Source organism: Rhinopithecus roxellana, chromosome 14 (assembly GCF_007565055.1).
Source record: "Rhinopithecus roxellana isolate Shanxi Qingling chromosome 14, ASM756505v1, whole genome shotgun sequence".
NCBI classification, from domain to species: Eukaryota; Metazoa; Chordata; class Mammalia; order Primates; family Cercopithecidae; genus Rhinopithecus; species Rhinopithecus roxellana.
Window position 1 is genome coordinate 68792025 of NC_044562.1, and position 24716 is coordinate 68816740.

The following is a 24716-nucleotide window of genomic DNA, read 5'->3' on the forward strand; positions in this document are numbered from 1 at the left end:
CTCCAATTTCTATACTTTTGTCATTTCAAGAGTCCTGTATAAATGGGATCTTATTGTATATATATTTTGGGGATTGGTTTTTTTTTTTTTTTTTTTTTTAGACGGAGTCTCGCTCTGTCGCCCAGGCTGGAGTGCAGTGGCCGGATCTCAGCTCACTGCAAGCTCCGCCTCCCGGGTTCCCGCCATTCTCCTGCCTCAGCCTCCCGAGTAGCTGGGACTACAGGCGCCCGCCACCTCGCCCGGCTAGTTTTTTGTATTTTTTAGTAGAGACGGGGGTTTCACCGTGTTAGCCAGGATGGTCTCGATCTCCTGACCTCGTGATCCGCCCGTCTCGGCCTCCCAAAGTGCTGGGATTACAGGCTTGAGCCACCGCGCCCGGCCGGGATTGGTTTTTTTAATTCAGCATAATTCACTGGAGATTCATACACAGGTTATTACTCTGTTTCCATAGTTCCTTTTTTATTTTTATTTTTTATTTTTTTATTTTTTTATTTTTTTTTTTATTTTTTTATTTTTTTGAGACGGAGTCTTGCTCTGTCGCCCAGGCTGGAGTGCAGTGGCCAGATCTCAGCTCACTGCAAGCTCCGCCTCCCGGGTTCACGCCATTCTCCTGCCTCAGCCTCCCGAGTAGTGGGGACTACAGGCGCCCGCCACCTTGCCCGGCTAGTTTTTTTTTTTTTTTTGTATTTTTAGTAGAGACGGGGTTTCACCATGTTAGCCAGGATGGTCTCAATCTCCTGACCTCGTGATCCGCCCGTCTCGGCCTCCCAAAGTGCTGGGATTACAGGCTTGAGCCACCGCGTCCGGCCATAGTTCCTTTTTTATTGCTGAGTAGTATTCTGTGATATGAATGTACCACAGTTTATTCACCCATTGAAGGATATCTAGGCTGTTTCTAGCTTTTGACTCTTACGAGTAAAGCTGCTGTAAATGTTCATGTATAGGTTTTTGTGTGAACATCGCTCTTCATTTCTCTGGAATGAATGCCTAAGTGTGCGATTGCCAAGTTGTATGGTAGTTGCATGTTTAGGTTTTAAAGAGATTGCCAAACTGTCTTCCACAGTGTCTGTACTATTAATATTTTAAATTCCCACTAACAATATATGAATGTTAAAGATGGAATTATATCCCCACAAATTTCATATGTTGAAGCCCTAACCCCTAGTACCTCAGAATATGATTGTATTTGGAAACAGGTTTTTCTAAAAAGTGATTTTTGTTGAAATTGGGTCTTTAGAGTGGGCCCTAATCCATCTGACTGATGTCCTTAAAAGAAGAAATTTGAACACACAGAGAGACACCAGGGATATGAGCACACAAAGGAAAGACCATGAAAGGGCACAGAAAAAAGATGGTACCTGCAAGCCAAAGAGGCCTCAGAAGAAACCAAACCTGCTGACACCTTAATCGTGGACTTCTCACCTCCGGAACTGTAAGAAAAGACATTTTGCTGTTTAAGCTACTCAGTCTGTAGTATTTTGTTATGGTTGCTCTAGGAGAATAATAATATGAGTGATCCAGTTTTTTTGCAATTTGATTCTTCACTGTTTTTTTTTTTTTTTTTTTTTTTTTTTTGCCATTGTGATAGGTTTGTAGTGATGTCTCACTATGGTTTTAATTTGTATTTTCCTGGTGGCTAATGATGTTGAACATCTTTTCATGTGCTCGTCATCTGTATATCCTCTTTGATGAGATGTCTGTTTATGACTTCTGCCCTTCTGCCTGTTTTCTATTTGGATTTTTTTTTTAAACTGTTGGGTTTCAGGCCTTCTCTATATATTCTAGAAACTGGTTCTTTGTTGAATATGTGGTTTGTTAAGTAATTTATCCCACTCTGTAGCTTGTCTTTTCATTCTCTTAAGATGGTTGTTCACAGAGCAAATGTTTTTAGTTTTGATGAAATTTCAGCTCTAGATCCTGAAAATTTTGGAAAACTTTTCTTCTAAAAGTTTTACAGTTTTTCACTTTTCATTTAAGTCCATGATCGGTTTTGTATAAGGTGTGAGACTTAGGTCAAAGTCCTTCCTTCCTTCCTTCCTCCCTCCCTCCCTCCCTCCCTCCCTCCCTCCCTTCCTTCTGCCTGTGGATATTCAGTTGCTCCACCACCATTTGTAGGAAAGGCAATCTTTCTCCATTGAGTTGTTTTTGTACCTTTGTCAAAAAGCAATTGGGCATATTTGTGTGTTTCTATTTCTGAGTTTTCCTGTTTTATTCATTTATTGGGTTAACTGATTCCTTCTACTGTATTTTTTTCCAAAATTGTTTTACATAGTCTTTCTTTGCCTCTCTACGTAACTTTTAGGATAATTTTTTTCTATATTTACAAAGAATTTTGATAGAATTATGCTAGGAATTGCAATTAACGCATATAAATTCAGAGATAATTGACACATTTCTCTAGTGAGTCTGCAAATCCATGAATATGTTATGTCTCTCAGTGTTTTATAGGTCTTTGATTTCTCTCATCAGTATTTTGTAGTTTCCAGCACACAAGTATTATACATATTTTGTTAGATTTATAACTATTTAATTTTTTGGAGTGATTATAAATGATATTGTTTTTTAAATTTCATAGTTCATATGTTCATTGCTAGTATGTAGAAATACAATAGGGTTTTATATGTTTGTCTTATATCCTGCAGCCGTACAGAACTCACTAGTTCTAGGAATTTTTGCTAGATTTCTTGGGATTTCCTACATAGGCAATTATTTGCAAATGGGATAGTCTTCTTTTCTTTTATCTGTATGCCTTTTATTTCCTTTCCTTGTTATTGCACTGATTAGAACTTCCAGAACTGTATTGAAAAGATTGGTGAAAGTAGACATACTTGCCATGTTCTTTTTTTTTTTTTTTTTTTTTTAAAGACAGGGTCTCACTCTGTCACCCAGGCTGGAATGCAGTGATGTGATCATGGCTCAGTGCAGCCTTGACCTCCTGGGCTCAAGTGATCCTTCCACCTCAGCCTCCTGAGTAGCTAGGACCACAGGTGGGCACCACCACACCCAGCTAATCTTTTTGTTTTTTGTTTTTGTTGTTGTTGTTCTTCAGACAGGATTTCCCTATGCTGACCCGGTTGGTCTTGAACTCCTGGGCTAAAGCAGTTTTCCCACCTTGGCCTCCCAAAGTGCTGAGATTACAAATCTGAGCCACTGTGCCTGGCTGCCATGTTCTTTATCTTAGGACAAAGTATTCAGTCTTTCACAATTGAATATAATATTAGCTTTAAGTTTTTAATGCAAACTCTTCATCAAGTTGAAGTTCCCCTTTATTCATATTTTTCTAAGAGGTTTCGTAGGTACTGAATTTTGCCTATTTTTTTGCAAGAGTTCATGATTATGTGATTGTTACCTCCTTTAGCTTGTTAATATGATTTTCTAATATTCAATCAACTTGCCATCCCTACAATAAGCCCCACTTGATTACTTTGTATAATCTTGCTGTATATTGCTGAATACTATTTGCTAATATTTAGTTTAGGATTCTTAGGTTTATATTCATGTCTTTTCCTAGTTTTGGCATCAGTGTATTATTCACTTAATAAAATGAAATGGAAAGTTTTCCCTCCTCTTCTGTTTCTCTTTTCTGTTTCAATCTTCAACGTGGTCAATTCTCTTCTGTTTCTGGAAGAGATTGTGTAGAATTGGTGTTAATTCCTTTTAAAGTATTTTGTAGACTTCTCCACCTGGGCTTGGAGATTTCTTTTTTTCTTTTTTCTTTTTGAGTTTTATAAATTATGAATTTATTTTACTTGATAACTAAAGAACTATTCAAATTATCTATTTTATATTAGATGGGTTGTAATAGTTTGAGGAAGTGGCCCATTTAATCAAAGTGTGTAGAGGTGTTCATAGTACTCGCTTTTGCTGTCTGCAGAGGCTGCCATGATATCTCTGTTGCGTTCCAAATATTGGTAATCTGTGTTGTCTCTTTTTTTTTTTTTACTTTTTTTCCCCTTCTGCTTGCTTTGGGTTTATTTTGCTCTTGAGATGGAAGCTGAAATTATTGTTTTGAGATTTTTTTCCTCTTTTCTAATGTATACATTTAGTGCTATAAATTTCCCTTCAGCATGGCCTTAGCTATGTTCCATATATTTGGATATATTGTAGTTTCATTTTTCATTCAGTTCAATATGTTTTTTTATTTGCCTTGAGACTTCCTATTTGGCTCTTAGGTAGTGTAAATTTCTGTTTACTCCTGTATCTACTGTACATTTAAGCCATTGCTAATTATTTACCATCCTAACTAACACTGTCAGAAATAACATCCTTTAACCAGGCATGGTGGTTCATGCCTGTAACCCTAGCCCTTTGGGAGGCCAAGGCAGGAGGATCCCTTGAACCTAGGAGTTCAAGACCTGCCTAGGCAACGTAACGAGATCTTGTCTCTACAAAAAAAAAAAAAAAAAAAAAAAAAAAAAGAATTAACAAATTAGCTAGGTGTGGTGGTACATGCCTGTAGTCCTAGCTACTTAGGAGCTGATGTGGGAGGGGTTGTGTGAGATAAAGAGTTCTAGGCTGCAGTGAGCTAGGAAGGTGCCACTGCACTCCTGCCTGGGTGACAGAGCAAGAAAAACCCTGTATCTTAGAAAACAACAACAACAACAAAAACAAACAAAACCTTTGGGCATCTTCCATCTTCTGAAACTGAGTTTTCTAGACTTTTGTAAATGTTATAAGAACTTATGCTTCATTTATTTATTTTTTAATATGCCCCATCCCTCATGCAGCATCTAGACTTAGGCTTTTATTGGATGAAATGGTCTTACATAATGTAAACAAAGTTGGAATTAAATTTTAAAAAAAAGCTACCCTGATCTGATCAGCATACGTTATATATCAAAACATTACTACGTATCCCGTGAATATGTACAATTATTTTTCAATTAGAAAAACAAGTAAATACTTTAAAAATATGTGCCCAGCCTTGACTGCTATTATAGTTATAAATATTACCTAGGTAGATAATAAAAGAATATATGCCCAAGTGGAATCTGAAAGTGGGAGACAATCCTCAACATGGACAAAGCAGAGGAAAAAAAAAAAAAAATATATATATATATATATATAGTGTGTATATATATATATGTGTATATATATATGTGTGTATATATATATGTGTATATATATATGTGTGTATATATATATGTGTGTATATATATGTGTGTATATATATATATGTGTATATATATGTGTATATATATGTGTATATATATATATATGTGTATATATATATATATAATGGGAAACTAATTCCTATTTCATAAACTCCTCAAAGTTGGATTTGGGCAGACTGCTGAGTAGATCTTTCTAATGAGTTTTACCATTAACCTACTTTCACTCTGCCACCTTCTCATGAGATTTTTTAGAAATGTTACTTGGTTACTAAGTGGTTGAAGATTGTTCTTTTATCTTTCTGTTATTGATTTCCAGTTTGAGGCCATTTGGGTCAGAGAAGAGATTTTGTATGATTTTGTTATTTTAAATTTGTTGAAGTTTGCTTTATTGCTCAGGTCTGTCTTGGTATGATCTATCTTAGTCTGTGATCCATGTGCATTTGGAAAGAAATTCGTATTCTGCTTTTTTGTGGTAGACCGTTTTATAAATGTTGATTAGATCTGGTTGGTTGATGTAGTGTTGAGTTCTTCTGTATCCTTGTTGATTTTCTGTGTAGTTGTTCGACAGACACTTGTTGATAGGGAGAGAAAGAAAGCGAGAGATACTGAAGAGATGTCTACAATTATAACTGTGCATTTGTCGGTCTTTTCGATTCTTTAGTTTTTGCTTCACATATTTTTCAACTTTGTTATTTGGTGCATACACATTTAGGATTGCTATGTCTTCTTGTTGAATTGGCCCTTTTATCATTATAAAATGTACATCTCTGTCTCTGGTATAGCCATTCTCACTTTTCTTTGGTTAATTTTTTTTTTTTTTTTTTTTTGAGATGGAGTCTTACTCTGTCACCCAGGCTGCAATGCAGTGGCATAGTCTCGGCTCACTGCAGCCTCTGCCTCCTGGGTTCAAGCAATTCTCCTGCCTCAGCCTCCCAAGTATCTGGGATTACAGGTGCACGCCACCACACCCAGCTAATTTTTGTATTTTTAGTAGAGACGGGGTTTCGCCACACTGACCAGGCTGGTCTCGAACTCCTGACCTCGTGGTCCGCCTGCCTCGGCCTCCCAAAGTGTTGGGGTTATAGGCGTGAGCCACCGGCCCGGCCTGGTTAATGTTTACATGATTTATTTTTTCCATCCTTTTACTTTCAGCTTGCCTTTTTAGTATATTTGAAGTGAGTTTCTTGTAGGGAGCAATTAGTTGGGTCATGTTTTTTAATCTACTCTATTAACATGTTTTTTAATGACTATATTTAGACTAATATATTTACTGTAGTTGTTGCTGTGTTAAGGCTTACGTCTGCCATTTTATTTTCTATTCATCTCTGTTTCTCTTTTATCTGTTTTCTTTTTCCTCCCTTTTTATGGGTTATTTGAGCATATTTTATTTTTTTGAGATAAGGTTTCATTCTGTTGCCCAGGCTGGAGGGCACTGATGCCATCACAGCTCACTACAGCTACTGGGCTTGAATGATCCTCTCACCTCAGCCCCCTAAGTAGCTAGGACCATAGGTGTGTGCCACCATATCTGGCTAATTTTTTTTTTTTTTTGAGACAGAGTCTTCCTCTGTCGCCCAGGCTGGAGTGCCATGGCGAGATCTTGGCTTACTGCAACCTCCACCTCCTGGGTTCAAGCGAGTCTTCTGCCTCAGCCTCCCAAGTAGCTGGGACTACACACATGTGCCACCACACCTGGCTAATTTTTGTATTTTTAGTAGAGACGGGGCTTCACCATATTGGCCAGACTGGTCTTGAATTCCTAACTTCGTGATTTGTCCACCTCAGCCTCCCAAAGTGCTGGGATTACAGATGTGAGCCAGTGTGCCCAGCCCATCTCGCTAATTTTAAAAAATGTTTTGTAGAGGTAGGGTCTTGCTATGTTGCCAACATGCTGTGTTGCCCAGGCTGGTCTCAAACTCCTGGACTCAACCAATCCTCTTGCCTTAACCTTCCAAAATGCTGGATTACAGGCATGAGCCAGCATACCCAGCAAGCATATTTTAGAATTCTGTTTTGATTTATGTGTTTTGTTTTTGAATGTATCTCTTTGTGTATCTTTTTTGGTGATTGCTCTAGGTATTAATATTATATACATAATTTATTACAGTCTACTGTTGTCATCATTTAACCAGTTTGAGTGAAGTGTAGAAACCTTACCTCCTTTATGGCTCTTTACCCCATTTGTAATATAATTGTCTTACAGTGTTTCCTGTACACACATTTAGAATCATGTCAGACAGCTATATCCTTGCTTCAGGTGTCAAACATAATTTAGACAACTCAAGACAAGGGAAGCCTATTGTATTTTCCCGTATTTTTACTACCTTTTTTTGTTTGTTTGTTCCCACTCTTCTGTGGTTTCCTCTTTTACCATTGTCTTTCTATTTAGAAATTTTCTTTTAGCCATTCTTTTGTGGTATATATGTCAGTAAAAGTTTTGCTTAGTTTTTCTTCCTTTGAGAATGTTTTGATTTCTCCCTCTAGCCTATAATATATTTTTACTGAATATAGTATTCTGGGTTGATAGTCTTGTTTCATCACTTGAAAAATATTGTAGCACTCTCTTCTGGCATCCATATTTTTTTTGTTTTTGTTTTTGGTTGAGACAGTGTCTCCATCTATCTCCCAGGTGGTAGTGCAGTGGTGCGATCTCGGCTCACTGCAACTTCCACCTCTTGGATTCAAATGATTCTCCTGCCTCTGCCTCCTGAGTAGCTAGGACTACAGGCGTGCGCCATCATGCCTGGCTGATTTTTTTGTATTTTTAGTAGAGACAGGGTTTCACCATGTTGGCCAGGCTGGTCTTGAACTTCTGATCTCAAGCAATTCACCTGCCTCTGCCTTGAAGAGTGCTGGGATTACAGGTGTGAGCCACCACACCCAGCTGGTTTTGTTTTCTTAAAAAATTAATTCATTCATTAATTTTGTTTAGAGATGGCGTCTTGCACTGTCACCCAAGCTGGAGTGTAGTTGCAAGATCATAGCTCACTGCAGCCCCAAGGTACTGGGCTTAGTGAGGCTCCTGCTGGAGCTTCCCAAGTAGCTAGGATACAAGTGTACAGCACCTCATATATATATATATATTTTAAATACTTTCAACTTTTATTTTAGATCCATGGGGTACATATGGGTGCATATGTGGTTTGTTACATGGGTGTAGTACATGATGCTGAAGTTTGGGGTATGAATGGTCCTGTCACCCAAGTAGTGAGTAAGGTACCCAATAGGTAGTTTTTCAGCCCTTACTGCCCCACCCCCGGTAGTCACAGTGTCTCTTGTTATCATTATGTCCCTGTGTACCCATAGTTTAGCTCACACTTACAAGTGAGAACATGTGGTGTTTGGTTTTCTGTTTCATTGTTAATTCACTTAAGATGATGTCCTCTAGCTGCATCCATATTGCTGCAAAGGACCTGATTTCCTTCTTTTTTTATGGCTACGTAGTATTCCGTGCTATATTTGTCCACATTTTCTTTATCCAGTCCACCATTGTTGGGCACCTAGATTGATTCCATGTCTTTGCTATTGTGAATAGTGGTGCAATGAACATACAAGTGCATGTGTCTTTTTGGTAGAGCAATTTATTTTCTTTTGGATATATACCTAGTAATGGGATTGCTGGGTCGAATGGTAGTCCTGTTTTTAGTTATTTGAGAAATCTCCAAACTGTCCTGTTTTTAGTTATTTGAGAAATCTCCAAACTGCTTTCCCCACTGGTGGCTGAACCAGTTTACATTCCCACTAACAGTATGTAAACGTTATCCTTTCTCTGCAACCTTGCCATCATCTGTCATTTTTTTGACTTTTTAATAATAGCCATTCTGGCAGGTATGTTTACATTTCTCTGATGACTAGTGATATTGAGCATTTTTTCAGGTTTGTTGGCTGCTTGTATGTCTTTTTTCGAGAAATATCTGTTCATGTCTATTGCCCAATTTTTAATAGGGTTGTTTGTTTTTTGCTTGTTGAATTGATTAAGTTCCTTATAGATTCTGGATATTAGACCTTTGTCAGATACATAATTTGTGAATGTTTTCTTCCATTTTGTAGGTTGTCTGTTTATTATGTTGATAGTTTCTTTTGCTGTGCAGAAGCTCTTTAATTAGGTTCCACTTGTCAATTTTTGTTTTTGTTGCAGTTGCTTTTGAGGACTTAGTCATGAATTATTTGCCAAGGCTGATGTCTAGAATGGTATTCCTAGGTTTTCTTGTAGGATTTTTATGCTTTTAGGTCTTACATTTAAGTCTTTAATCCATCTTGAGTTAATTTTTGTATATAGTAAAAGGTACTGTCCGGTCTCATTCTGCACATGGCTAGCCAATTATCCCAGCAGCATTTATTGAATAGGGAGTCCTTTCCCATTGCTTGTATTGTCGAAGAGCAGATGGCTGAGGTTTGTCTTTATTTTGGGGTTCACTTTTCTGTTCCATTTGTCCATGTGTCTGTTTTTGTACCAGTACCATGCTGTGTTGGTTACTGTAGCCTTATAGTATTGTTTGAAGTTGGGTAATGTAATACCTCTGGCTTTGTTCTTTTTGCTTAGAATTGCCTTGGGTACTTGGGTCCTTTTTTGGTTCCAGATGAATTTTAGAATAGTTTTTTCTAATTCTGTGAAAAATGACATTGGTTGTTTGGTTGGAATTGCATTAAATCTGTAGATTGCTCTGGGCAGTATGGCCATTTTAATGATGTTGATTATTCGAATTCATGAACATGTAATGTTTTTCAATTAGTTTGTGTTCTCTGTAACTTGTTTAAGTAGTGTTTTATAGTTCTTTCTGTAGGGATCTTTTACTTCCTTGGTTAGATGTATTCCTACGTATTTTATTTTTGTGTGTGTGGCATTGTAAATGGGATAGTGTTTTGGATTTGACTCTCACCTGGAATGTTATTGGTGTGTAGAAGTGCTACTGATTTTTTACATTGTTTTTGTATCCTGAAACTCTACTGAGCACGTTTATCAGTTCTAGGAGCCTTTTGATGGAGGCTTTAGTGTTTTGTAGGTATACAATCATATTACAATGAAAAGAGATAATTTGGCTTATTTTCTTAGATATATGCCTCTTATTTCTTGCTCAGTTGCTCTGTCTAGGCCTTCCTGCCTGTTCTGAATTTATTTATTTTTATTTTTATTTATTTTTTTTTATGAGACAGAGTCTTGCTGTGTCACCCAGGCTGGAGTGCAGTGGCACAATCTCCGCTCACTGCAAGCTCTGCCTCCCGGGTTCACGCCATTCTCATGCCTCAGCCTCTCCAGGAGCTGGGACTACAGGTGCCTGCCACCATGCCCAGCTAATTTTTTTGTGTTTTTAATAGAGACAGAGTTTCACTGTGTTTGTCAGGATGGTTTCGGTCTCCTGACCTTGTGATCTGCCCACCTTGGCTCCCAAAGTGCTGGGATTACAGGCATGAGCCACCGCGCCCGGCCCTAAATTTTTTTTTTTAAAGATGAGAATCTTGCTATATTGCCAAGACTGGCGTTGAACTGGCCTGAGCAGTCTTCCTGCTTGAGCCCCCATCATGAGCCACTTTATTTGGTGGTTTTTGATGAGAAATCTGCTTTCATTTGAATCGTTTTTCTTTTCTCTTGTAGATAAGATTTCATTTATTTTTTGAATGCTTTCTTTGTCTTTGGTTTTCAAAAGTTTAATTAGGGTATAACTTGGCCCAGATTTTTTTTTCTGTGTCCCTCCTCTTTCCGCTTCATTCACCTTCTGTGTCTTTGGATTCTTTGCCAAATTAGGGAAGTTTTTAGTGCTTAATTTCTTCAAGTACTTTTTCAATCCTCCCCTCCCTTTCTCCACTACTTCTGGGACTCCAATGAAACAAATGTTTGGTCTTTCATATAGTCTCAGTGGTCCTTGAGGATCTGTTCATTTGTTGTTCAGTCTGTGTTCTTGTTATTATCATGCAATTTCTACTATATTTTATTGATTCCTTCGTTTGTGCCCTCATTCTGCTTTTGATCCCATTTACTGCATTTTTATTTGATTATTGTATTTTTTGGTTCTAAAATTTCCATTTGATTCTCTTGTATTTTCTGTTTGTTTGCCAAGGCTGTGTGTTTTCTTAGTGAGGCTTTCTGTTGTTTTATTTGTTTTAAACACGTTCATAATTCCTTGTGGAAGCATTTTCATCATGGATGCTTTAAAATCATTGTCAGCTCATTCTAACAGCGCCCCGTGTGGGCTCCACTCACACAACAGAGATGGAGAATGTTGGAGGTGGGAGATCATTACTAGATGAATGTGTTGGATCCCTACTTGGCTTTCTCTCACTTCACACTCCTGAGGGGTATTATATGCCTCCTTACAGACTTTCGAGAATGGAAGTCTAGGCCCTCCACTTGACCTTCTGGCATGGGTGAGGATGAGGCCAGTGTTTTGTGTAGTTTTGGCTAGAGTAGCACTATTTTTGTCTAAAAATTTTCTTTCCTGCTGGACTCTTCCTTCCTGGTCTTTGACTGGAGGCTTTTGTTGGGGCTTTATTTTTGTCTTCCCCTGTTGGTATTTTCAGGTTGCCAGTTTTACAGCTGCAAGTCTGAGATGTGATTAGGCAAAACGAAAACTCAAGGGAAACTTACCACTGAGTTGTTCCTTGGGTCCTGAGGCCCCTAGTCAGTCTGCATTCCTTTCTCTACCATTCACAGACTTCTTATGCTTGTTTTATATGTAATGTGTAGCACTTTTATTTGTACTTAGTGAGAGGAGTAGGAAAAACTCTATCTGTCCATCTTCCAAGAAGTAGAACACCAAGTCACTCCTTTTAGAAAATCTCCAGTGACTCTCTGTTGCCTGTAGATCATCATCTAAGTTTCTTAGTCTGTTATTCAGAGAGCTTTTTAATCTATACAGAATCTTAGCTTTTCTCTCCTCTTCCAGCTACTCCTGTGTGTCTCTATCATACCATTTGATGTTCTATAGAATTCTATTCTATAGGATTCTGCATTTCTACTCTCTCTATACCATGACCTTGATCAATTTGTTCCTCTGTCTAAAATGCCCCAATCCTTCATCTCTAGGCTATGTACCCCATCACCTTGTAATTTGCAAGCTATTAGGTGTGTGACTGGATCATCAGTTGTTCCAGAAGATGTGAAGCTGAAACTATTGAAAAATGTCAAAATATTATGTTCTACACTAGAATAGTTTGTCCTTCTAAAGTAAGGTAATGATTGTAAATTTGGTTGTTAGTTTATCAGTATCACCAGCCACTGATTGTGGAGCATGTACTCGTTGTTGAATATTGGACTTAAACATTGGAATAGTAGATACTTTAAGGTTTATATTTAGTTAAATGGCATTTCTTTAAGAAGAAAGCATTAGTAGTGCTAAATGATGCCTTATTATTTTAATCTATCTTAATAATGATAAAGACTTGGCCAGTGGTTTTGAATCCTAGCTGCATATGTTGTTTACCTGGGAAGCTCTGAAATAATTGCTGTGCCTAGGTCTAAACCCAGAGATTGCCATTCAGTTGATTTGAACTGGGGCTCTCGCACTGATATTTTTTAAAAGCTCCCCAAATGATTCTAATATGTAGCTGGGTTAAAATATAAGTGAACACCAGTGGTTTCAGTCACTTTTGAAGTTCTTTCCCGGAATGCTTCCAGCTGTGCAGCTTTTAACTTTATACTTCAAAGTTTTTACCTTAGCAGATTTAAAAAAAAAACCCTTGTACTTCCTGCAGATGACTCATCCAGGTGAGCCATTATATGAATTATGAGCTGGTTTGCAAAAGGGAGAAAACATTTTGTGGCAATAATTAAATTTCTGTAGACAATGTGAAATAAAAAAATTCAAGATTATTCTCTCAAAGATTTAAAAAAATTCTCTTACTGATTTTTTTAAAAGGTGGTTGAAGGAACAGTACAGAGCGTATAGCATCCTATATAATACATTGATACTGTAGAATTTTTTGTTGAATTAATAGTCTTAATCTCTCTTCGAGTGTTTACTTTTTGTCAGATACTAAGATATGTAGTCGGCACGAATATAGATAATAAAGAATTTACTGCTACAGCAGAGAAATCAAACATTAGTCGTGATTAGTATATGAAGCACTCTTGAATCTTATGATAAAACTGGTGTAAACATTTGGCATCTAAGTAGTTAATGTATTTAATTTAAGAGACTGACAGACTTTTAGTTTCTAATAATAAAAGCAGTTGGGGATAAGGAAACAAGGGCAAGGCAGAGGAAGAAAAAAAGGAGAAAAGAGGTCAGTTAATAAAGAACATAGAGAAAAAATAGACTCAAAGATAAGAATTCAATTAACTTTGTGACAACAAAGACTTTCCTCTGAGAAAGAAGAAATTAGGTGCTCTAGTTCATTATTTATTTTAGGGCCATATACTCAATTTGGTTCTTTATATTATGACTCCAAAGCATGGGAAGAATTATAAAATGACACTGACCTTTTTCCCTACACATAGTAATTTATTAAGCAATAAATTTCTAGTGTCTTACAGAAACTGGCATGACTAAGGGGGCTACTTTAAAGGGGCTGGTGCTTCATGTTAGGTAAATCTCTAGGAATGGTAGTAAGAACATTATTAGATAATTGTCAAAGTATTTGTCAGATTTTGTTTTTCTAAATGTATATGCTGTAACTTTTATTTAATATATATTTTTTGTGGAATCCAAGAATTTTGAAGAAATTTGATCATGACAAGATTTCTAAGGCCATGAGAAGGCATTAATTTTTATTATGCCTAAAGTTTTCTATGGACTTAATAGTATGATTATACAGTTGAACCTTGAACAACAGGTTTGAACCAGATGGGTTCACTTTATGTGGATTTTCTTCTACATCTGTCACTTGAGACAGCAGGGCCAACCTTTCCTCTTCCTCCACTTTCTCAGCTGACTCAATGTAAAGACAACAAGGATGATGACATTTTTGATGATCCACTTCCACTTAATGAATAGTAAATATGTGTTCTCTTTTTTATGATTTTCTTAATAACATTTTTTTCTCTAGCTTTATTCTAAGAATATTATATACAATACATATACAAAATATGTGTTAATCAGTTTTATGTTATTGGTAAGGCTCTGGTCAGCAGTAGGCTCTTAGTAGTTGAGTTTTTGGGGAGTCTAAAGTTATATGTGGATTTTTGACTATGTGGAGGGTAGGTACCTGTAACCCCTGTATTGCTCAAAGGTCAACTTACAATTAATACTTACTGTTTCATTTCCAAATTTGTATGCCATGACTGGATTTCCGTCATTCTGGCAGGAGATAAAGATACCGACTCCCATGGACTCTTGTCTCTGATGAGCAGGGGTGGGGGAAGTCTCTGTACTCAAACATTGAGGGCAGATTTTGAAGTTACCCTTTATGCTTCTATATTTGGCATATGTGTCATATTACAAGTTTGGAAATGAGCTTACTGACAGAAGGAACCATGGAAAATAATCACTTTCCTTATTTCAAAAGAAAATAAATCTTTATAAAAATTAGCCCTTAAAAATATCTCCAAACTTAGCCATTTGTCTTATGTTCACTGACAGTATGCTTAGGGCTTGTAGGGAAGGGACACACACACAATGGTAAATAAAAACTGGCTGCGTGCCTTACTTTGTAAAGCACATGTTTTTAATGTATGCTAAATTTTATGCCCGGAAATGTAGGCTATGATGGAAATGTGGGAAGGGCCAGGTAAACGAGGATCAAATCACGCCAAGTCCCCCAAAAAGTGTAATACAAAGTGAACATCAGAAGGTCATCGAGAAAAACAGGAGAATGGGGTATTAAAACACAAGAAGACAGCAAAAACAGTGCAAATTTCTGTAGGTATGATTATGGATATTTGTGTGTCATGGTATTTTTTTTTCACAGAAGCTTTCATATGGATTCTCATGTCATTAGTGATTTAAGGATCTCTGTTTTAGGATTAGAAAATAATTTCATTTGTCTCTGTAATATATTAGAAAGGAGGGCAAGTGTAACATTTGCAGTGTTTTCTTTTAAACATTTTTCTGATAGAAGATTATATAATCGGTTTGGTTTTAGATCAAGAAAATAAGATTAAGACCTAATTAGATATTTTTGTAGACTTGATTTTAAATCAGGAATTAACTGCTTTTAAAACACTTTGACCAAAAAGATGATCCTTGCACTTAAATATCACCAAGTAAAACTACTTGGTAAAATATGGTTGTATATTATTCTATTTACATACATTTATTTTGGTCCCAACTCATGATTGTAAAGCCCATGAACCCCAAAGTGTTCTGAATCATCAAACTATAGCAAATACAAATGAAAAAAAAACTACATCAGATGTTTTTTCAAAGATGAGTGTGAAATAATTTAGTCTAGGACTTGTTCTTACATATTAAATTACAAGTAAGAGCACGGGTTGTCTCCCGTATTTAAATATTTATCTCCTGAAAATTATTTCTTCATTTTCTTAGATTTTACTTGTCAACATACAGATTGAGGCTTTCTTAACATCTACCCTTTACTATATGCTCAGGTAGTATGTATGTATATGTATATATAATTTTTAAAAATTACTTTTTAGAGACAGGATCTCTCTGTGTTACCTGGCTTAGAGTGCAGTGGCACCATTGTAGCTCATTGTAACCTCACACTCTTGGGCTCAAGTGGTCCTCCCACCTCAGCCTCCCAAGTAGCTAGGGCTGTAGACATGCACCACCATGCCCAGCATTTTTTTTTTTTTTTTTTTAAAGACATGAGGTCTCACTATGTTGCCCAGGCTGGTCTTGAACTCCTGGGGTCAAGCAGTCCTCCTGCCTCAGCTTCCCAAAGTGCTGGGATTACAGATGTGAGCCACCACACCTGGCTACATATAATTGCTCATTGTAATAAACACTATTTGAGTTCATATTATATCTTAAGTAATTCAACAAGTAAAAATGATATGGTTCCTTCTGTCAGTGAGCTCTTGTTAGAAGGGGAGATAGATGATGATGAATAATAATCATAATAGAGTGGAAGGTAAATGGTAGCACTGAGGAGGGAGAGAATGGGTACTTATTCTCCCCTTGAGTGTTGTGTCAGGGAAGGTTTCACGGAGAAGGTGAATCTAAGATAAGGTTAAAGCATGAGTAGAAATTTCATGGACAAAGGATTGTAGTAATGATGTTTCAACAAAGATGACATCATAGGCCAGGGCTCAAACCATGAAACAGTTGCAAGTTCAGAGAGTTGCACTTGGTTTCTTGCTAATGAGAAAAACATGAAGTGGAGAGAGGCAGGAGGATGATCTGGAAGACTTAAGTCTTGTGAAAGAATTGGCTGTGGAGGACCATTCGGGATTTTCAAATTGAGTGAGAGAATTGATTTTGCAAGTGGGTAAAGGCAATTGAGTCTGGAGTCAGGAAATGTTTCCGAGGTAATAGGTATTTGAGGCAATAGTGCTGTTGAGAAGAGGGTAGAATCAGCAGGCTATGTGCCATTTGTATGTAGACGGTACAGGAAAAGAATAACTTGAGGCTTTTCTTAGATTTTTGCCTTTGGTTTTTATAATATGTATGTGGGTTTGGACATATGTTGAGGAATAACGTAGAAAAGCTAGTGACTTCTGACTGTTATTTTACCTACATTTATTTTATTTTGAAATAATTTCAGACTTATAGAAAAATTGCAAAGACAATTCAAAGAATTACCATATAGGGTTCACTCCACATTCTCCTAATGTTAACTTTTTACCATATTTGGTTTCATATTTTCATGAGGCAGTATTTGTTTCTGAACCATTTGGGAGTAATTTGTAGCTATTATGTCCCTTAGCCCCTAAATACATATGTCCCTTTATTCTTAAGTATGTCCCCCAAACAAGGATTTTTTAAAAATATATAACCACAATATAATCATCAATATCAGGAACTTAACATTGATGCAGTACTCTCTAGACTTTATTTAAATTTTGCAATATTTCCTAATTTCCTTTTAAGTAAAAGAGAAACTATTTCCCCTGGTATAGGTTCCAGTTCAGGATTATATGTATTACTTTGGTTTTCATGTCTCTTTAATTTCCTTAATATAGAACACTTCCTCAGTCTTCCTTTGTGTTTCATAATATGACTTTTTTTTTTTTTTTTTAAGGGATGAGATTTCACTATGTTTCCAAGGCTGGCCTTAAACTCCTGGCCTCAAGCAGTCCTCACACCTCAGCCTTCCAAAGTGCTGGCATTGCAGACATAAGGCACTGTGCCCAGCTGATAAACGACATTTTAAAATAATTCCAGTCAGTTATTTTTTAGAAATATTTTTGCCATTTGAGTTTGTCTGCTATTTCCTCATGATTAGATTCAGGTTATGCATTTCTGGCTGGAATACTACCGAAGTGATGTGTCCTCAGAATCTCTTATCAGGAGACCCATACTATTGTTTTGTTCCTTTACTGGTGATGTATACCCCTACTATTTTTAGTAGAGACGGGGTTTCACCATGTTGACCAGGCTGGTCTCAAACTCCTGACCCCAAGTGATCTACCCGCCTTAGCTCCACAAAGTGCCAGGATTGCAGGTGAGCCACTGCGTCTGGCTTAAGCCTTTTCTTATATTCTGGCAACAAGTGTTTCAGAGTCATCTTGTACTTTCCTTATCCAGCCTTGAAATCTCTCATATTTTCAAGCAGCCCTAATTCTTTTTAGGGGGAATGTTATTTAGAAATCAAGATCTGGGCACTCAAGCTACTGAGAGATGTCTATTTATTTGTTTATTTATTTAAAGGGATTTGCTTACATGATCATGGAGGCTGGTAAGTCTGATCTGCAGAGTCAGCAAGCAGGCTGGAGACCCAGAGAGAGCTGATGTTCTAGTTTGAAGGCCATCAGGCAGGAAGAGCCGATGTTGTAAATGAAGTCTGAAGGCAGACCTGCTGAAGGAATGCCTCTGAGAGTCAGTCTGTTTGTTCTACTCATGCTTTCAACTGATTTGATGAGGCCCACCTACATTACGGCGGGCAAACTGATTTACTCTACCAGTTAAATGTAAATCTTATCCAAAATACCCTTACAGAAAACAAGAAAATGTTTAACCAAATATGTGGACACACTGTGGCCCAGTCAAGTCAACACCTGAAATTACTGAAATTAACCATCAGAGCCCTCCAAGTGGACAGAACCAGGGCATGCATACACACACACGCGTGCACACACACACACACCAGAGCATGCATACACATACACATATACACACACGCCAGGCCATGTGCATACACAGGCACACATGCATGCATGCATGTATCCCTGTATCTATCTCTGTATAAAAACTATGAATACTGCTGGATATGGTGGCTCATGCCTGTAATCCCATCACTTTCAGATGCTAAGTCAGGTGGATTAGTTGAGGTCAGGAGTTCGAGACCAGCCTGGCCAACATGGTGAAACCTCATCTCTACTAAAAATACAAAAATTAGCCAGGCACTGTGGTGTGTGCCTGTAACCCCAGCTACTTGGGAGGCTGAGGCAAGAGAATTGCTTGAACCCAGGAGGCAGAGGTTGCTGTGAGCTGAGATTGTGCCACTGCACTCTAGCCTGGGTGACAGAGCGAGACTCCATCTTAAAAAACAAAAACAAAAGCAAAAAGAAACTATGAAGACATATTCCTGTTCCAGCCATCATTACCGGGTTCATTCTAGCCTCCTTCTGCCCTTTCCATATTTGTACTACCTTTGACAATAAGAAGTCTGGTTTCTGCTGTTCACAGTATACTTACTTATTTGCTGAATCTTAGAATACACAAAAAGTAATTTAGAATTGCTAATCCTTAACACTATAAAACCCAGTTATTGGAATTCAGTGTTTACTTACAGTTCTGTTTTGTTTACGTCCTGAGAATATGTAGTAAAAATACTGTGTTCAAAAGTTACTTTGGTGGTTAGGTCTTCCTTTCTTCCTAAATTTTCCCTGAGTCATTTGAAATACCATTAGAGACATTCGTTTTGTTTGATTTCCATCTTAGATTTTTTTTTCCTTTGTCATCTTTGTGGATCTCCTTTTTTCTTTTGAGTATATGAAGCATTAACATGATTCCGACAGTCAGAACCATACAGAAAGCTATACACAGAAAAGTGTTGATCATCCCTCCCATCTTTTTCTACCACTTCTCCAGTCCACTCATCTTCTCCATCCCCTATTTTCTGCTCCCTAGGTGATTACCCTGATTAATTTCTCATGTATTTAATTCTTTTGGTTCTCTGTACACAAAATGGACAGATAAATGTATATCTTCTTTCCTGTAGAAAAAGTAACACACTAAATATATTCTTTTCTATTTTGTTTTTCCCACTTGACCGTATATATTGGATATCTATAATGATACAGAGAGCTCTTTATTAATTTTTAGAGCTGCATAGTACTCCATTGTGTGGATCTACAGCTTGTTTATTCAATCACTTTCCCATTTGTGGACATTCAGGTTATTTCTGATTGTATTTTACAATTATAAATATCACTGCAATAAATAATCTTTGTAATATGTGTTTTTATATTGTTGAAATGTATCTTCTCCCTTGTCGCTTCTTATTTTGAATTTGTACTTTCTCCTTTTGTTTTTGTTTTTTTTTTCTGGATTAACCTTGTTCATTTACTTAAAAAAATTCTAGGATTTTGATTTATGAATTAAATATGATTTTTAAAGTTCTCCACCTAGCTGATTTATTTTGTCTTTATTATTTCTAGTCTCTGTTTTCTCTTGGTTTAGTTTGTTCTTTTTGAATTACAAATGTTCAAGGCTGTATAGATTTTCCTCTGTTCAGGGTATTAAATGTGTAATTTTATATCTTTTTTTGGAAAATGTATAATTTTGAGGTAGAATGCTGTTTTTGTTTTTGATTTTGTTAATATCTAGTTTTATTAGAATTATGATCAGAGTGTTTGTGTTATTACTACTTCATGAAATATACTGTTGCTTTTTAAATTACCTAATATGTGTGCACTTTTTTTGGTCAATATTTATGTCCATTTGTGAAGGAGGTACAGTTTTTATTACCAGGGTATGTAGTTGTCAGTTAAGTTTATAAGTGTTTTTCAGTCTTACATATTATTAAAGTTATGTTCGTTTGTCTGTACATCCCTGTACTTTCTGCTTTTTTAAAGGTAGTTGCTGTGTGATGATAGGCATACACAGTGGTTATATCTTCATTGTGAATTGCAGCTTCTAACATTAAACAGTGTTTCTCTGTGTCATAGTTAATGCTTTAGTATCAAGATCAGTACTCTTACTTCCTTATTGTTTCTGTTTGCTTTGTGTGCCTTTGCTTATCCCTTTTTTTAAATTAAAAATTTTTTTTTTTGTTTGTTTGTTTTTGTTTTTTTTGTTTTTTTTGAGACGGAGTCTTGCTCTGTCGCCCAGGCTGTAGTGGAGTGCAGTGGCCGGATCTCAGCTCACTGCAAGCTCCGCCTCCCGGGTTTAGGCCATTCTCCTGCCTCAGCCTCCAGAGTAGCAGGGACTACAGGCGCCCGCCACCTCGCCCGGCTAGTTTTTTGTATTTTTAGTAGAGACGGGGTTTCACCGTGTTAGCCAGGATGGTCTCGATCTCCTGACCTCGTGATCCGCCCGCCTAGGCCTCCCAAAGTGTTGGGATTACAGGCTTGAGCCACCGCGCCCGGCCAATTTTTTTTTTTTTTTTTTTTAGCATTTTGGTCTATGCTGTTTTAGGTTATCTCTTGAATAGGCATTTATTAGGTATTTTTTTAATAGCCAAATGAAAAAAATTTTAATGACTTATGTTTGATTTCAACTCTTATGTTATAAATACTATGTACATTTTTATATTTTTCTTTATTTCTCTGTGACGTACTTTCTTTGCCTTTTCATCTTTAAATTTTTTTTTTTGATATTTAGGCTTTGTTGTTTGTTGTTGTAGCAGCTACTTGTGTGTTTATGCCTTTTTTAAATGTCTTCATTTCATTGTTTTCTTATTTAAGTTCATACGATCTATTATGTTAGTTTTTAATGGCGTCCTATAATTCTTATCTATTGCTATTTCAACAGTCAAAAGTTTATTTTACATTTTTCTTTTTCTCTTTCTTTTTCCATTTTTTTCAGTTGCATTATGTCTGTTTCATCCTCAGTCCTTAATTGCAACTTCGTTTTGCTCTTAGATCTACAATTAAATATATTAAATTTTCACCACCAGTTCTTTTGCTGAAGTTTACCTATTGGTTAGATATAGCTCAGATTTTAGTGGATTTCTTAAGAAGAACTCATGGTGACCACAATATTCCCTGAGTTCCTGCATATTAAAAATTGTTCTCCTGTAGCCTTAATATTGGTAGTACAGGTTGGGTGGCAATAAGTCCTTGGTTCACACTTTCCCTTTTTATAATGTGGCCTTGCTTTCTATATGTTTTGTTGTTTTGAGAAGTCTGATGTCACTCTTAATTTTCTTGCCCATGTAAGTTGCTTGAATCTTTTGTTTGGAATTCCTAGATCTTTTCCTTTTCATATTTTTAAAGTCTAATAGTTTTACTATAATATATCTTAGAGTTGATTTTAACAGGTCAATTTTCCTTGCTACATTAGTGGGTTCTCTTAATGTGTGGAATCAGATTTTGTTTCTGCAAATTTTTTTTTTGGATTATAGTTTTAAATATTAATTCTGTTCTAATATTTTCTTTTTCTTCTTTAGGAACTTCAGTTACTCATATAGTTATACCTTCTTTGTTTAGCTTCCATTTTACCAGCTGTTCCTGTGATTATTTTTTTTACCTCATTATCTCATTTTCATTCTCTTGATTCTTTTCCTGTTTTCCTCAGTACCTTTTTATTAAGGTTTTAGTTTTCTCTATTTTTGACCAGGAATTTAGTCCTCACCTTTTCTCTCTCTTTTTTTTTTCTTTTTGCCCATTCTATTTTCAGGTTTACATTTCTGATTTATGATGGTTTTCATACTCCTGAATGCTTGTTTACAGAGATACAATTCAGGCTGGGCGCAGTGGCTCATGCCTGTAATCCCAGAACTTTGGGAGGCCGAGATGGGCAGATGGCTTGAGCCCAGGGGTTTGAGACTAGCCTGGGCAACATGACAAAACTCATTCTCTACAAAAAATACAAAAAATTAGCCGGATATGGTAGTGTGTGCCTATCGTCCCAGCTACTGGGGAGGGTGAGGTGGGAGGATCACTTGAGCCCAGGAGGTAGAGGTTGGGGTGAGCTGAGATCATGCCACTGCACTCCATCGTGGGTGACAGAGTGAGAGAGACCCTGTCTCAAAAAAAAAAAAAAAAAAAAAAGATACAATTCAGTTTGGAATATTTATTACAATCTTCTACTTTGTTGTTGCCTTTTGTTGGAGGTGCTTTTCATTAGCTTAATTGTCCTAACGTTATTTTTTATTTTAGAAATTTTATATAGATGAAGGTTGCAGCAACTCTGTATGTCTGTGAGCAGGGCTGTTGTTGTAGGGGGTTTTATGAGATTGCTAATTCAAGTATGTCCTCCTCTGTCAGTGTAGCCAAGTGTGGTTTGTTTGTTGGATGGCTTTTTTTCACCTTTTGAGGGAGAGGATTTTGTATTTCTCAAGTAGGGGTGTGTGTGTGTGTGAGAGAGAGAGAGAGTATAAGTTCTTACGAAATCTTAAATTTCTTTGTGTATATAAGAATCTTACAGAATCTGAAATTTTCTTTTTAGTTTCTTTTTTCATCACCATGTAATTTCCAAAAACACACATTCTTTTCTTTTTACCACCTTCCTTGTTTGTATTAGTCAGAGCTCTCCAGAGAAATAGAAACAAAAGGATGGAGAGTTATGTAGATATATATCTAAATACATATGTATATCTAGATCTAGAATGAGATATTTTTTTTTTTTTTGGTAAGAAACTGACTCATGTAATCATGGAGGCTGAGAAGTCCCACCATCTGCAAACTGGAGACCTGGGAAGACCTGTGGTGTAAATTCCAGTCAGTCTGAAGGCCTGAGGACTAGGAGCAACAATGGTGTAAGTTCCAGCCCAAGGACAGGAGAAGACTGCTGTATCAAGCTATAAGGCAGATAGAATTCAGCCTTTCTTCCTCCTTTTGTTCGGTTTGGTATCTTAAGTTGAATGATGCTCCCTTACGTTAGGGAAAGTAATTGCTTTACCTATTCCACAAATTCAAATGCTTGTCTTTTCCAGAAACACTCTAATAGACATAACCAGACATAATGTTTAACCAGGTATTTGGGCATCTTGTGGCCCAGTCAGATTAACACATGAAATTTACCGTCATACCTTTGATGCATTACCTTATCAAGACTACCTTCTTGAACCCTCCCTGTACTTTTAATTTCCTTCCCTATAATTTTTTCTCATCTACGAGTGGTCTTCTTGAGGATTTTTTCACTTAGGCTGGACTTTCTTTTTCTGTGGATGATTTTAGTTTATTTTAGGCTTTCTGTCCTCACCTCCAGCCCCCTTTTTCTTTTTGCACAATTTTTCTTCCCCTAGATCTATCTGTCCTCTCTGTAATGGCTTAGGGGAAAAGCTTGAGTAATATCTCCGCTAGAATGGAGTTTATGTTTTCTACTTTACATAATTTGAAGTTAGTTTGTCTTGTATTAGAAGTGTGAAATTTGTATGGTTTTATTTGTTCTTTTAGCTTTTGAAGGTCTTTTTAGCTTTTGACGGTTATATTGGAGGATTTGGATTTACATGGCCACTAATACCTTGATTAACCCATGAGTTATGAAACTTCACACCAGTTGATAATTTTTTCCCTACTGAAACCAGAGTCGGTTACTTAGTGTTTCTGTGTAATGCCAATGGACCTGGTTAGCATTCAAGATGAAGCCTGTGTGCTTTCCTGATGTAGGATGAGTCCTTGGTTCTACAGTATTTTCCTTCATTAAAGACAGACCCCATTCCCACCACAGGTTTGTATCTTAAGGCAAAGTCGTTGCAACATCTTTTCTGCCACTGTATTTGCAAACCCTAAGATGGAACTCCTTTCACCTTCCATTACACACATGGACATATTTGTTATAAAGGAGATATATAACCCTCCAAAATGTAGAATGTGTAATCGAGGTAAGAGGTATAATATTCAGGCCAGGAGTAGTGTTGAGGAACTTCCTCATCTACAATATGCACACAAGCACGCATGCGTGCACAGACACAGACACATACACCCGTGACATATTTAATGTCTGTCATGTTATAGAGGCCGCCTGGTAGCACACTAAATTACATTCTACTTCCACAGTGTGAGGGTCTGGGGACTATACATAGATTTTTTTCTCAGTGATTGATAGATGGTATAGATTCCTAGGAGGGGAGGATCATTAAGGAGGCCGTTCGGGAAGGATGATTGTCTCACTTCTAGTTCTTTAACCATTGAGACCAGTGTGAGTGGGCTTAAGCTAAAAGGGGGATTTAATTGAGTAATTTTGGCATATCACCCCACACCAAATGGCAGCTGGGTTCTCTTAAGGTACTGAAGCCAGGGTGAGTGGTAAAGTAACTTGCTTAAGGTCACACACCTAATAAGCGGCAGAGTCAGATCTGATCCCAGTTCAACCTGGTGCTAGCCTTAATCATGACAACCTGCTGCCTCTGTTCATTTTCCCCCCAAAATTTCTAGTAATGTCAAGAGCTCCATAGGCAGTGCAGAAGTCATTGAAAACCGGGGTGCCTCCTACC

General features: G+C 37.0%; 1 protein-coding gene across 4 annotated transcripts in view; it reads left to right on the top strand.

Annotated features, from left to right (window-relative positions):
• The window catches only part of SESTD1 (SEC14 and spectrin domain containing 1), a 154091-nt gene that overhangs the window by 13539 nt on the left and 115836 nt on the right, over positions 1 to 24716 (top strand). Inside the window, exon 1 of one of the 4 annotated variants that reach the window (XM_030916788.1) lies at positions 22973 to 23036. The exons of 2 other annotated variants lie outside the window; for them this stretch is intronic. In XM_030916788.1, coding sequence (XP_030772648.1) covers positions 23032 to 23036 — 5 coding nt within the window. In that variant the 5' untranslated portion in view covers positions 22973 to 23031. Of the gene's footprint in view, positions 1 to 22972; positions 23037 to 24716 lie in introns of those variants that run through there. One more of the 4 variants, XM_030916782.1, reaches the window with a different exon arrangement.